Source organism: Limulus polyphemus, unplaced genomic scaffold, assembly GCF_000517525.1.
Source record: "Limulus polyphemus unplaced genomic scaffold, Limulus_polyphemus-2.1.2 Scaffold149, whole genome shotgun sequence".
NCBI lineage: Eukaryota > Metazoa > Arthropoda > Merostomata > Xiphosura > Limulidae > Limulus > Limulus polyphemus.
The window spans coordinates 472,325-488,413 of NW_013665759.1; the positions used below are offsets into that span (position 1 = coordinate 472,325).

Here is a 16,089-nt window from a genome sequence, read left to right on the forward strand (position 1 = left end):
GTGCGTACTTATATTCCGAAAAAATACAGTATGTATGTCAGTTGTGTGAATTTTATGTTCATTTCGTAAAAGTCAGTTAGGTTTGTTCGATACTTAAAGATGTATTAATTGAAACACTTCTGGTTCGTTCGATTTTCTCGTACAGTTTTACAACTAACTTTATACATCGAACCTACAGCGAACATTAAGAGCAGCAAATTGATGTTTATGATCTTCTCTAAATGACATGTCATATTGTGTCCAAAAGTGTTGATATTTCATTATCATCGGCTTTACATAGGAGAACATGAACTTACTACGTCCGACTTACTTTCATTACCCACAATCATTTAAAGTACATCATAACACGTTTTAAAGAGTTAATGAGTAACTTGTATTGAAATATATTGTATAATTTGTAATTTGGATCCTAACTAACATAGCAAAAAAAGGTTGGAGTGAATTACAATTAATATCTTTTACACCAAATACAAAACGCCCGGCATGGCCAGGTGGTTAGGGTTCGCAATCTTTAGAAGGTAAGGACAGTATTTTTAAATCACAAACTTATTTTCAGATTGATTTTAAGTTATACGTAGGTAGCTTACTCTGATCAGAAATCCCCGTCACACCAAACATGCTCGCTCTTTCAGCCATGAGGGCGTTATAATGTCACGTTCAATCCCACTATTCGTTGGTAAAAAGTAGCCCAAGAGTTGGCGGTGGCTGGTGATGACTAGCTGCATTCCCTCTAGTCTTACACTGATAAATTAGGGACGGCTAGCGCAGATAGACCTGATCAGATAAATAATTAGTGGGTGATATTTTTGTCATCCAGTTTTAATATTAACTCTGTGTCTTTGTTATTTTCATTGAACGTATCACATTGAATTCTACGAAGTAAAATTAGCGGAAGTAAATTTATTAATTATGATTATCTTGTCATCTACGGTTTCCTGTGTTTAATTTATAAGAATTTGTTTATCGGTTATGTTGCATCACTTAATACCATGTATTAACTAGCTGAGTATGAACCAACTAGGGATATAACTCCTCACATACTTGGGTCTAGAAATGACACATTAGATAGTGTGCCTTATGTAAAATTATGGGAATGCATTACCAATTGTCAGCCCCTCCTCTGATTAACAGGATAAGCTGTGTGTGTATCTTATGGGGATCATTCACTTATTCTATTTGAATATTGTAGTTTACATTTTTGTATTCTATGACAATTATAGTGTTGTCACTGTTTCAAAGTTAATTACACACAGCAATAACCTCACAGTCAATAAATAATTTATATGGAAGAAAATGTTTAAGGTAAAGTAATAGTTAAATCTAGGACTTAAAAGTGCGTGTTAGAGAACCGAGAAGGTATCTTAATTTTGACATCGGAATATTCAAGATGTAACAGTATAAATTACCTGTGACATTTAGTGCTATGACCGTGACGTAACTAACAAGGTCAGTATTTCTTTAAGCTCTGTAATTCAATAAGGTATTATAGAATTTATAGTAACTTGTTATATTTTTAAAACAATTGTATTCCCAGCTGTGTAATGGTTTGAACTTGGTTGGTAGTTACCACTGTAACTGAAATGATACACTTACTACTGCATCTTAGATAAATATGTAATTATATTACTATAAAACCTATGCCGGTTTTAAAATCAGCATTCATAGGTTGAGAATATATGCATACTTGGCGATTTCAATTGAATAACTTTGAAGATAGTGTTATTAGAGATTCACTTTATCCCCTGTAAAACGTGCTTTGTTTCATAACACTACAACTATGAAGCGCTGTATAATACCAGCTAAATTATATATGTCTTGTTTTTTCAGGAACTCCTTCTTTGAAGAAATCACTTGGCTTAGCTTGCGAAAATTTCAGAATAATCAAAAAACTTCTTTTCAGATGACTGCTTGATGTCGGCTTTTGTCTTCTGATCTTTAAATCTTCCTCAAGTTTTCCTGAGTTTTACAACCAGTAGTTATATAGAGGAGAGGATTAAATTACAGCTCGAGAATATTAAACACGGCAAGCGCTCAAAGCTCTTGTTACTTGATCATAGAGAATTAAATCAGATACGTTTAAGCTCCTTTGATTGCAAGAGACATTGCTACACTATGGTATGTTATGGAGGCCGTAGAAGCTAAGGTCCCAGGAGTATAGATAAGGTGGAAGACTGCCGAGATTGACGTTTTTATGCATTATTTAAAAGAATTAGTTGGTAGACAGTGACCTGTAGATAAGGACATAAATGGGTTTTAAGAGGATTTTTGTATCACGTGGTTTGTCAAGTCTATTCTGTAAGAGGTAATTCATTTCATTCTGCGAATCATTATTTTATTTCTTGTTACAGTAGAAAATAATTATATTTGTGATGCTCTATTAAAAGTAAAGCTTAAATGTAGTTTTGTATTGTTTTATAATTTAGTATCCAGTTTCGAAATAAAGGTTCAAATTATATATAAAACACATTAACGAAACTGTATAAGTTTCAATGCGTGAAATATCTATGAAAACACGTCATTGTCGTTCATTTCCATTTGGTTTGATATGCCACTTGAAAAATGAGTTACACTCGATAAGACTTCTGTCTTCTACGTAATGGGCTCTCTTGCTTTGTGCAAATGTCTATTCAGGTATAATAACTGATTGCATACATACTAGATAACATATCCTACTTCTTAAGAACCTTTGGTGTTTAAAGACTAGCTAGCTACTTCTAATAGGAAAAAATATCTTGTATTACCTCGTATTTTGTATAATTTATCGTTACTTTATGTTCAGTTGCTTTTTTTTACAAATCTACGGATTATTTGCGAGTTAAGAGAACTGATTGCATACTTTTAGAAAATAACCACTCTTGTAATTATCATGACGAATTTTGGGATAGTTTTAAAATTTGCATCATCCTACAAAATTTACATTTACTTATGTTTAAACTTTGTTGTGTGTGTGTGTGTATATATATATATATATATATATATATATATATTATGTGTGTGTGTGTATTTGCGTTCTCTATCTTCTCACTGTTTGATTACTTCAAACGTAAAAACTTATCTAAGGCTACGAGTTTCAATACGTTTTTTGAACATTGTCTCTTTTATGACTATTGTAACAGATTGGCAAATGATAAAATTTTAGATACATTATTGTAATATTTCGCATGCTACCTTATATATTCCTGTAGTTGTTTTTAAATGAAATTGTTTATTGACTGAGTTAAATTTAATAATCTTGATTTTATTTAGAACTGTTGTGGACAAGAACAGTTTTCTAAACAGTAAATTTAACAGTGAGAAAGAACCGGTAATACTGTTGTACTTTTAATATGTTAAGCAAGTTATTTTAACGTATTACGTTTTGGAATACGATATATTTGACATTGTATAAAATGTAGTTTTATTTAGAAAATAATGTAAAACTATTATTTTTACAAAGCTGTTATTGCTAAGAAATCATTTTTTATATATTTAGTATATTAGTTTCGTTAATTCTATACCGTCACGTATATGACTAAATCCCATGCCTAACCAAGCAACTTGTGTTATTGCAGATACTCCTACACATTTTAAAATCAATATAAATGCCGCCGTACAACTCTAATTAGAACGGTAAACTATTTAAGATATGTACTGCAGAGCAGTTTCTTCTGTCACGGGTTTAGCTTCTGTGGAGAAAGTTAATATTGCCGACGTCGTTAAGCTGCTAGCGTCAGTGATAAAGACCCATCGAATATACCTATTATTTATTAATCATACCTTTCAGTTTATGGTACCAGGAAATCAGGTACATCATACGAACTCCTTATTGAAAACACTGTTCAGCTACTAGTACCATAGATACAGATACGTCGTAAAATATTGTTACATATACAATTTAGCTGTTATTTGAACAGATACTGCTACTACGTTGGTGGAACTCGACATCTTTGACACTATTCAGTTGGTAGTGTCACGGATATTCATTGGCAAGCCACTTTATTGGGACCTCCCATATAATGTTCACTGTTGTTTGCCCCATTAATACCGTGGAATCAACGTAATATAAGCAATGCAAGATGCAATAAATTCCTTGTCTAACCGTAGTTCCTGTATGGTTATAAATGCGATTGTTCACTTGAATCGAGATCCCTTGATTGTACTACCTGATAAGGTCGATTGAAATTACTGATATGCCCCTCAAAACAATTTTGGACAATTCAAACCCTGTCCATTGTTAATACAGCATCATATGAGAAGAGCTTTTGTTCATCAGGACGGAAATAGGAAATTGTGGAGAGGAAATAATCGGCAACAGTATTCAGGTGTATGTTGTTCATCCATTCTAAAGAAACTAATATATTTCATTATATCTTGAGAACTTCTACATGTAATTAAAGAGTCAAGTACCATGTGTAGTTTTATCCCTTTGTCAGCACTGAAAAGGGTGTAAAACGAACCTTTCGACCACTTCATATATTTCGAGTCGTTCATTGTCGACAGTTTAACATCTAAGATATGTCTTCTTGTTTGCATTTGGGATGATCAGTGTTGTGTCTGCTTCTCGATTGTCATATGACATTTGTTGTAATGATAGGGTTGAAGATAGTTGAATCCTGGTCAATTTTGACGAAATCTATCAATTGAGGAGACGGATTCTGTTGTCTGTTGCACTTTAAAAAGCTGTCCAAACTAATTTCTACTCTGTCAAGTTACCACCAGTTGACAACTATATGGTTCTTCTTATAGTGGAGGACATTTTCTTGTAGATTAACATCCTTACGAAACTCTGATGGTAGGTTACTTTGAACAGCTGGTCAGTTAACAACAACACTTGTTGATGGACACCGACTATCATGTCACTCCTTTTTAAGTCGTATACAACTTTGTTATTAGCTACTGCTTTGACAAAAAAAAAAAGGTAAATGTGATCTCATTTCTGCTTTTCATGGAGCTCAAACGGTCATTTGACACTCGCACGACCTGTGTCTTTCGATTATGCAAGTATTTGGAGTGTATGTGTGTGTTGCACATGTGTAGGGACACTGATAAAATGGTTATCCAGTGTAGATAAATCTTAAAGACACCATTCAGCTACTTTGTATAAAGGATATATATATATACACATTGTAAAAAATCTTTATGTCATTGGGCAATTTTAGTTTTAGTTGAACGACTATATCATTGAACTAAATATCACTAGCACCGTTCAACTGGTAGTTCGACGGAAATATCGACGTTGGAAAAGCTGAGTATCACAGACACCATTTATCTGTCGGTTGCTTAGCTACAGCAACAGTGGCGGAACTCGTTATCACATACGCCGTTCAATCTTTCTTTTCTGATCCCTCGATGGGTCAGCGATGAATATACGGACTTACAACGCTAAAATCCGGGGCTCAGTTCACCATGATGAACATAGCACAGATAGCCTGTTGTATAGCTTTGTGCTTAAAGAAACAAACTGTAGCATCTGATTAATTTCTAATGCTGTCTTGGTAACAAACTCGTATTAAGGAATACTGCAGATCTGAAGGACCTATATTCTCCTCATTCTCAGTAATACCTCAGACAAACATGATGTCTATATGGTGGTGCACGAGCAGATTAAGTCTCTTAACTGTAGTCAGGGAAGAGAATCATAGTCACATTGATACCTAAACCTCTCTTTATAGGCATTAGATAATTGCACATTTTTAACTTTGTCTATAATTAATAGCCACTGTTCCAGTTTAGTGTATTATAGAATTTTCGTGTATTTGCAACGTTTTTATGTTTAACGCATTTAGTACCATATGATACACTTTAGACGTTCAAACTCAAATACAGAATAACAGAACACGTTAAATAAATGAAATATGTGAGCATGAGTAATGTTGAAAACCAGTAGAATATTCTGATCAAATCAGAATCTTCTGTACTGTAAAAGATGCCTGCATGAACCTAATACGAAATGATTAAGTCGAAACTTTTGTAATTGCTTCATTCAACATTTGAAGCTATGCAATATTAGTATGCGTTTCAATTATGTATAAACATTTTCATTAAAAGTCTGTACTGTAAAAAGCGAGTTAAGTAATTCTACACGGGTAATTTCTTCTTCGCCGCCAAGATTAAGGAAATATTATCGTTGATAAAGATATGAAGGAAAGGCTTGACGTGTCCCAAATGAAATTACCCATGTAATTAAGACTGCATGCTGGTATAATTTATTAAGTATGTACTCGAGCTGGTAGGCTGTAACGAACAAGACTGCTATATAGAACGTGTGGCTTCTCCACTGGCTGTAAGTAATAGCTTTGGTGTTTAACGAGCGAACGTAGATTTGATTAAATGCTGTTCCATTAGTTTGAAGCTGTTAAACAGTTGGATAAATTATTTGGAACCTTGTAAAGTAGGTATCAGTTTCCTCATTGTTCACTGTAAATTTTAGAAATTAGTTCAGGATTCTGGTATAATAAAAGACATACTACATTAATCACATCGAAAAAATTAGACATTCTATTCAACATAAACAAAAAACAATGTCGTGGCAAAACTTATAAGGTTTTAAATATTTTTCACCAAATCTGAAGGTCGGCAGTTTTTCCAAAAATGTAAAAATATCTTTCTTTTATCCTAATAAGCATTCACCCCCCCCCTCCCTCTTTCTCTCTCCATGAATCTTATTATTTGTGGAGTTCAAGTTTGTAAGATAAAATACGGTGAGTCTCTTTTAAAAGTGTGTTCTTAGCTGCGGAATCATAGCAAATATTTTGAAGTGTTTATAAGTGAATATTTTAGAGTAAGATTTACTTTGTTTTGAAATTTTACCCTGAGAACCTTGTAATGATCCATTTGAAAGTCTTGTAATAAGATCTGTCAAGTTGTGTAGTATTCTCTAAAGTTATTCTTATTGTATAATAAGGAGTAAAAACACAGTTCATTCCAAACGCATAATAACAATTAGTACTTGCTGTAAACACCATGAAGAAACGTTGATGATGTTGGTGGTAAACAATTGTTATCCAGGAACAATTGAAACATCATGGAGTGACAATAAGCTCACGCTCTTACATTTGAATTGGTTAAAATTCTAGAGAAGAGACTGCTAGTGAAATGACGAATTCACAAAGGAGGCCCAGGAATAAACCGGCAGCAGTAAGTTTACATTTCTCAAAGAACGTTTTGTGAGAATCAGTGTCAGGCTTACCGCAGTCTAAAATAGTTTTGGTTAGGACTGAAAAGCTTAAATCAGCTGCAGGAATTTAGGATGCGCAAGGCTGGACATAAATCCTTCATGCTGTTTTTAATGACTTGTATGTATGTAAAGTAATTTCCCACGACGCTGATATCAGTGATCGACAGAAGTATTGCCTCAGGATTGTTCATGTACGCCAGTGTTTATTATAATTTGTATTTATGCTCATCCCCCCTTTTTTCTTTTTTTAAACCTCAGTTCTTTTATTTACCAGTTCAAACAAGAAATGTATGGAGAGTGTGATATGTTGAAGCCCTTTTTTTGGTAGCAAATGTGTATCAGTGTATATTGTTCAGTTATAAGAGAACCAGAGCTGTTCACTACATCTTTTGTTTTAGACTGTATCCCTGTGTTACGTGTTTTGTGTATGTACATTCTAACCAGAATGAAGTAAATTAACAGCTGAATTTTGTTACTGTTAGAGGTGTATTTTTGTAAGTCTGATTATCTTGTCTTCTATGTGTACCTGTAGATGCATCACCCTATACAGATGAAGCCGGCTGACAGTGAAAACAGAAATGGTGAGTACCGTTTGCATATGTCAGCTCTTCTGTGTTGTTGCACCAGTTCCATGTTATATGTGTACATGCAGTTTTTATTATGTTAGGTAGTTATAACTGGTCATTTCTAGCAAACATTTTACTGAAAATCATACGACATACCAAAACATCCTATCTTTCACATAATAAGATGATCTTATGCTATTTTTCGTAGGTAAAACATCTCTTAGCATAATTTTCTCGCATAAGACTTCCTCTATACATGTCTGGTGGCTAGTGCGCTCAACTTGCAATTTGTAGGTCGCGGGTACGAATCCCTGTTACCGAATATGTTCGCCATTTTCACGATGGGGGCGTTATAATTGAGGGCCAATCCCACTATACGTTGGTAAAAGAGTAGCCCAAGATTTGGTGGTGGATGGTGTTGGCTAGATTCCTTGTCACCGCTAAATTAGGAACAGCTAGTGCGGGTAGCCATTCAGTACTTTTGCGCGAAATTCAAATCAAATCCTCTTTGTACATTTATTTAATTAATGGTATAGCCTGTATACTTTGTACTGAGTTCAACATGAGTTCTTAAAATAGAACAAATAAGCATTTATTTATTCGGCCTGGCACGGCCTTGTGGTTAGGGCACTCGACTTGCAATCTGGGGGAAGGGTTTGCGGGTTCGAAACTTATTGCCGAACGTGTTTGTTCATTCAGCAGTGGGAGTGTTATAATGTGAGAGTCAATCTTTATTCATTGATAAATAGCAGCACAAGAGTTAGTGGTGGGTGCTGCCTGCCAGTTGCCTTCCCCTCTGGTCGAGAGTTCAAAATTAGGGACTGCAACAGATAGCCTTAGTAGTTCTGTCACTAAAAAAACTTTAAAAACCTACAAATAACCTATATAGCAAGCATCCAAAGTTTCCTCTACAACTTTTTAAAGAATTGGCATCTCTGTAACATCCAACTATGATAACTTAATACCTTTACACTTATTGAAAACTAGCAGAACCCTGGTTCAATTATTGTTTTTGTTAGTGGTTTTTATACCTTTATGTATAATGATTACGGGTTCAAATGATATACCGTTAACACCTGTAAGGAAATTAAAATATTAGAGATAGCTACCGGAACATGAAATTAACCATAGCTTGACTAGGACGGTACTTTTAAGCCTCTGACTAGATTTTTGAGGTCAAATAGTCGATTTATTACTTTGTTTCACTTATAAGGGTAATTATTTTTTTCAAAATAATGAACTACAAATTCTGCTATAAAACAGTTACGTGTATGACCACAAGTTACGTCTTCTGGGAAGCTATGATATTGGTTCTGGTGTCTATATTGTATTTAATGGAATAAGCTTGCGAAAAACTAGTTCTTGAATTTTCAAACTAATTTGTGAAGACAGTTGTCGCACATTGACCATAATTCTCCAAACTGATAACGAAATGCAGTGTTCATGAAACTTAAAAGCAGGCACAAAACTAATGGGCAGACGATTGATGACAGATATAATGGATTGGCACCATTAAATACCTAGATGTGTCTAAAACCGTAGACCCATGAATAAACGAATTAGTTCAAACGCCATTTAATTCATTACTTTCTTCGAGTTTATCGCTGTAATCCTCATCACTCGACTCAGTAGTGTCATTTGTTTACATGTTGTGGAAATCATTTGTTATACTATCAGATGCCCGTTGAAAGAATTAAATGGTAATTTGCCAAAACATAGTGATGAATAAATGTAAAATGTGCAGCTAACCCAGTCTTTTGGATCAGAATGTATATGGGTATGATTGTCAAGTGGGTCGTTAACAACCGTCTTTTGTCATTCCGTGTGTTATTTTAATAAGGAAAATTGCAATACATTTGTTTTTAAGCAAAGGAGAATGACTGCGATGTATTTTTGGGAAAAATATTTGGGTTTCGATGCAATGTGTGTATCCAGCACAATAGAGCGCTCAGGTTCGCTAAGTAGCTGCTTGGATTTTTTCCGCTGGATGTCACGGTTTCTTGTCATTTTATTGAGCGCGGGGAATGGCCGCTACTAAAGTGAGCAGTTTTTTGACAGTTCTCGTGTCTATAAGAATCAAATTAATTATTCGACATGTTACATTAAAATCATGCATGTATATAAGACCGAACAACAACAACTAATATATATGCAGACACGTTCCTCTCTTTAGGCGCCCCCCTCCTCCATTCGTGCTCCCATCTTCGAAATATTTCTTTCAATCAGCCGACGGAGGAAGTACCGTTCTTTTCATGAAGTTCCCCTACAAAAAGAACAGATTTGTTCTTAATAAGTTTTTCTCAGATTGTGATCGTTCAACACATAGGAAGACTGAAGGATCGATATTGATATTTTAGGAATTGCGAAAAATGGAACAATTTTCCTGTAATGTATTCCTTAAAAGAAGAATTTTGATACATAATTTTCTTTCTTCGATTAACCTTTCATGAGATACAGAGCATGACAGACAGAATACATACATACAATGGAGTCGTTTTGCACCCATATGTCGCGGTCGAATAGGGTTGTTCATGTGCACATCCGCCCCCCTTGTGAGACAACGGTAAGTCTACAGACTTACAACGCTTAAATCGGGGTTTTGGTTCACCGCGGTGGATAAAGCAGATAGCCTAATGTGGCTTTGCTAAAGAAAAACAAACAGATACATATACACACTGAATAATTAGACTCATCCAAATCTGTGATGTCAAGGCTAGATGAGTCCGGATCCAACGCAGATTTCCAAATGCATGCTTGGAAATGTACTCTTTTGGTGTTTGGTGTGAATGATTCCGACGTTGGTGATCCGGACCTCAGTTCTGAACATTTTTTTTATTTTACTGTCTGTGCCTTTGCCTCTATTATCTGCTGAAACAAATACAGTTGCTTCATCAATAATTTCATCTATATCTGACTCTGGACCTCCAAGTCTGACAATTTTGTGACACTTCAGGAGCACTTTGTCGACTGTTGCCTTGCCAACACCACACATGTACGCTACCGTGTCAGAGAAAGAGGTAGCATGTGCAGGGAAAAACGTTGTGATACAGTAGTTGTGTTTTGGGAAAACGTTGTGATACAGTAGTTGTGTTCTTCTTTGCGGTTCTCCTAGTTGCATGCTAGTGTCTTCACCAGATAGCAATGAAGAAGCGGGACGACTTCGCCAATGTCATCAGATATCGCCGTAATACATCTTGCCCCGCCTCTGCACGAACCCCATTATGTTAGCAACAACTACCAAGTGCTGAGATATTTTAACACCTGTCTTTTAACGATCCTTCCTGTTGATTCTGGCAAACAGTGGTCCTGCTTGCGGTGTAGCATTAGATCCTGTCACTACAAATCTGTTGCAGTAGTTACTGGAAAATAATGTTAATGAGTTAGACTTTATGTTCTGTAACATTTAAACCTATATATGAGGAGAATGTTAAATCTTATCATTTACAAAAGTAATGTTTGTTGAGACGTCGGTTTACCAGTTGTGTAATGGAGACAAAAAGTATTTGTTCTACCAAGAAACTTAACATCACTCACCTGACCTACGTTAGTTTATGTACATGATGAATTTACATTGGACATTTTGGTATGCATACAAATTACATTAAACAGTTATGCATCTATCAATTAAATGTTATAAAAAGAATACTCTTTTGTTCAAAACAAAATAGAGGAGATATAAATACACTGTTCCTAGTTAAAGACGGATCCAAGATAACCTTTTGTATATGTCTTGGCGGCCATGTTGAATGTTTATGCTTTCACAAAGGTGCAACATTGGAATTGGTTATGTTTGTGTAGGTCAAATAATGCATGAAATGGATACTTTGATCTCATTAGCGTGTAATAGACAGTAAACTCATTGTCTTATCCTATCTTATATATAGAATCCAAGATATTTGTATTTCGCGGCAACCATCTCTGAACATCTTTACTTTCCTCAATGATTTCAAATTAGTACCATCTTTGAGATTATCAAACAGTACATATGAACGATTGAGAAAACATTACTTGGATTATAATTTTGGTTTTTCTGGCTTGGTGCCCGACTACAGCTCAATTATACATATTTGTCACGAAAAAGACGAGTTTAAACATTTTAGGTGCACATTTCAACCGCACAACTCCATCTTCTACTAAACTGTGTGCAAATTACGTAGATATAAGTATAATGATCTGTTCACCACCATAGGTTAACAGAATTCACTTCGGTGCTTGCTAATTCGCTAAACTGGTGTTTTTGGGTTAAGATCTCAAAACATTGCTAACAGTGAGGATACTCAACTAATGACCTAAGGCAAAATGGTTTACAAGCGTTTTTTGGTTTTGCTGTTACACATAATTAAGAACAATTATTATTAATTGTTTTTGTACATTTTAGCAACTCTTGTGATATATTATTTAATAAAAAATATAGTTCAAAGTTTGTTTCTTATTCCTAAAGAATGACTTTCACACTTAATTGTCTTGAGTTTTATACTTTTCTCCTGGCTTTTAATCATGTTAATTTGTTATAAATACCTATCTTAGTAATTAATATGAAAAAAATGGATTTAACAGACTGTACATGAAAACATCTCTTTTAATTTAGTTTTAAAATAATTCCAGACATATGTACAATCTATTAAATTCCCACAAATAAAACAAAGTACTGAGCACTACTGACATAAACATCTGCCGTTTTCGTTAATGGTTGCCCCGAGCCGACGCAGATATGTTTTGGCTTCTTAAATGTAAATGTCAAGATGTTGACAACAGTACACATACACATATATATATATTCAAACTTTGAGCGAAATTAATGTGAATCGTGAAAAACTGCAGGGTTTTAATGCCATAAAATAATGTGTTATTGTTAGTTAGTAATAACGGGAAAAAAGTAACCAAGTATGTGCCGAAATGATTGATGTATTCATTTAGTTGTATTGAATGCCAAAATTATAGAGAGTGTATATGATCTTAAGCGAATATTTAGTTATAGCGTATAATAAACCATGTTAGAAAAAATACGTAAATTGCAAATGCCAGTCACAGTTCTCTTAGTCTAGTTCATTAATGTTGACTGCAGTATCCGTTTTTGTTCTTTTATTACGATCGGTGGATACCTTTTCGCTGTGAAATAATTTCTACGATGTTCATGTAAAGATTCACACCAAGTAATTATCCGCATCTTAACACGCACAATAAGAAACATTCTTTCATTGACCTTGCTGGACTAATGAGAACTGATATGGCCCACAACAGCAGTGTTCGGCTAATCCTATGTCTTCTATCAGAACAAATCTACATCATATTTTATTCTGTAAAACTGTTTCTTCACATTGTTACATCCTACATACAATAGGTCTTGGGGACTTTCTTATCTTGGGAGTCCGAAAGACTTCGACAAACGAATGTTGTGTGAGTACTTATGGAGTATTTGTCAGTTTCTTTGACAGTACAAACTGAGAAATGTTTCACTTTAATTAGGTTTTGGCTAAGGGTGATTGTAGGTTTTACTGTGATTCAAGTTATATCATATTTATCTCACTTTAGTTAGGTTTTGGCTAAGGGTGATTGTAGGTTTTACTGTGATTCAAGATATATCTTATTTATCTCACTTTAGTTAGGTTTTGACTAAGGGTGGTTGTAGGTTTTACTGTGATTCAAGATATATCTTATTTATCTCACTTTAGTTAGGTTTTGACTAAGGGTGGTTGTAGGTTTTACTGTGATTCAAGATATATCATATTTATCTCGCTTTAGTTAGGTTTTGACTAAGGGTAGTTAAAGGTTTTACTGTGATTCAAGATATATCACATTTATCAGATTTAAGTACCAGAAAGTTTTTAGCTTATTCAGTTACTTGTACTGTCAAATGTTTTTTAGAAGATCTTGGAGTGCATGAGATTCTCCTTGTTAAAAGTTTGCTTTGATTTCTTAGTTGTTGACACTAATTAGCATAGGTTACACCACTGAAATTTTGAAATTATCATATTCATTACAATAGGAATTTTAATGGTTTCGTTGTGAGAGCATCAAATGACGGACGTTCAAACTTACAAGTCAGTGCTTTAACTTGTGTATTGCATAGACAATCGGCCTTTGAATTATTGGAAAAATATTTTTGTTTGAATAGGGAGGCTTTTGAAGGCGTGTGCTATCTCCTTCTTTAAGTTTGATCTATTCTGAATATTTTAACGAGATTAAAGTTTTACTGTTGAAAGCGTGGCTTTATCTAAGAACACTGTGTTAACGTTATGGGGACCTTCCATCGCCGCAGTTAGAATTACAAGTACCTTTGTCTGGCGTTTTAGTCGTGCAAATTTAGATCTAGAACTAGTGTGGTCATAAAGCTCTTTGATCAAAACTTGTAACACTAAAAACTGGTTTTGATACCCGTGGTGGACACTGCACAGATAATCTACCGTGTAGCTTTGTGCTTAACAATAAACAAACAATGAAGTTCTTTGTTAAGAAAGTTTATTTCACGGTGAAGTTACATATTGCTGTTGAAGTTCATAAAATATGTAATTTCTGTACAAGTTTTTATATGGATGAATTGCCTGATATAGTTATAGTTAACACACACAAATGAAGCTCGATTTTAAATTTGTTCAGAGATCCATTTTTTGTTCCTAAATATACCTGAAATTTGTTCATTGTGATAAATAATGTATATTAAAAAACTCTGAAAAAGGTTTGTTTAAAAGTGATATAATTCATTCTGAGAACATTTTATAGTCAGTGTGATACAAAAGTGATACCATTTTCGAATGACGTTATTATGTCTGTACTGTTACACGTGCTTCACAGTTCACGAGGTTTAACAGTGAAGAAGACTACAGAATGGAAGAAACTTATAAAAATTAATAGATTCAAAATTTTGCTTTGTCCTGTAGAAGACAGATAAGGCCGAAATGTTCAACAGTATTTGTTGTTTATTTTTGTAATTTAAAGATTTTTCAGTCTTTACACCTCTTCACTTCTTTCATCAAATATGTCATTATGTTTGAAGACAAATACTAACAACCGAGACACTGACAACAGTATTGATTCAAAATGTATACTGTGTGACACGTTTAGACAACTACAATCCAATGGTGTTGTTCAACAATATAATGTAGCAGACTTACAATAGATAAGAATGTAACTAAGTAGATTCAGAAATTGTAGGTATTATATACTATACTAGTTTATGTAAAACTTCTGATGAAACTATAACCTACGCGAATGAAGTTAAATTCAGAGTCAAGTAATTTTAACTAATATTTAGATAGAATAAACTAGGCACAGTACACAATCTTTAGACTACAAATTCAACAGAGATTTTAATTAACGTGGGATCAAACTTTCTCTTTTTTGTTTCTTTGTGCGGTTTTTTGCTTACACAATTTTCTTGGTAATTTTACTCCAATTTTAAAAATGAGTTGGTTCTTTCAGATGAGAAACAAGGGTAAATATATCAGCTATCATCTGGAATATGGAACTTATAATAGCCGTTTTAGAGCAAAATCTCGTTACAGTGTACTAGAGCTATTTTTCAAGAATTTGATACTTGACTAAAAAAAAGACATGACTTTTTTTGTTAGTTGAAGCTTTTTAGTTGGTATTAAACAGACCATCTTACATCTAATGTAGAAAAAAATAATTAGTTTTCTGCCCCCAGTGGCACAGCGATTTGTCTGCACGCTAGAAACCGGTGGGAAGAGCATATATAGCCCATCATGTAGCTTTGTGCTTAACTACCAACAAAGAAACAAAAATTAGTTTTGAACATAGACATGTTGTCTTATACGTTTACTGAGATAACTAAACTGATCACTGGAAAACATTTATTTTGTGGTTAAAAGAAGAAACACATAATTATATTGAGTGAAATTAGTACCACGAAGCTAAGAATAACTGAAATTTAAAGATTCTGTGCATTCTTATTAAATCTAACAAAGCGGTTTGGTGATTAGGGGGCTCAAACAGCAACCTGCTGGTCGAGGGATTGAAACCCGTCGCCAAATTGGCTTGCCCTTTCAGCTGTTGGAGCGTTATGACTGTCAATCCAACTATTCGCTGGAGAATATTAGTTCAAGAGTTGGCAGTGAGTGTGTTGAGTAGCTGCCTTCGTTAGTTTATCACGGCTATTGAGTAACTTTGTTTGAAATTCAACAAACAAACTCCACAAATTGACTTCGAAAGACAGTCAAGTCTTAAAATATGCTTTTCGATGTCGCTCAACGACTGAACAAGTGTTAAGCGTTATTTAAAATATATTTGGCGTTTTTGAGTAAAGAGAACGTTTTATGTAGAAATTTTGCTTAATGTTTATCCTTAAAAAATTTGGAAAAAATCGGAAGCAGTTTAACACTACAGAAAGTACGTTTTCATTTTTATTAA

The 16,089-nt window shown here is 34.2% G+C and overlaps 1 protein-coding gene across 13 annotated transcripts in view; it reads left to right on the plus strand.

Moving 5' to 3' along the window:
- Positions 1-16,089, plus strand: part of LOC106475719 (CUGBP Elav-like family member 2) — a 446,359-nt gene that overhangs the window by 301,831 nt on the left and 128,439 nt on the right. For all 13 annotated transcript variants that reach the window (XM_022380881.1, XM_022380892.1, XM_022380877.1 and 10 more), the window contains one exon: positions 7,689-7,737. In XM_022380881.1, the coding sequence (XP_022236589.1) occupies positions 7,689-7,737 (49 nt within the window). The remainder of the gene's footprint in view (positions 1-7,688; positions 7,738-16,089) is intronic.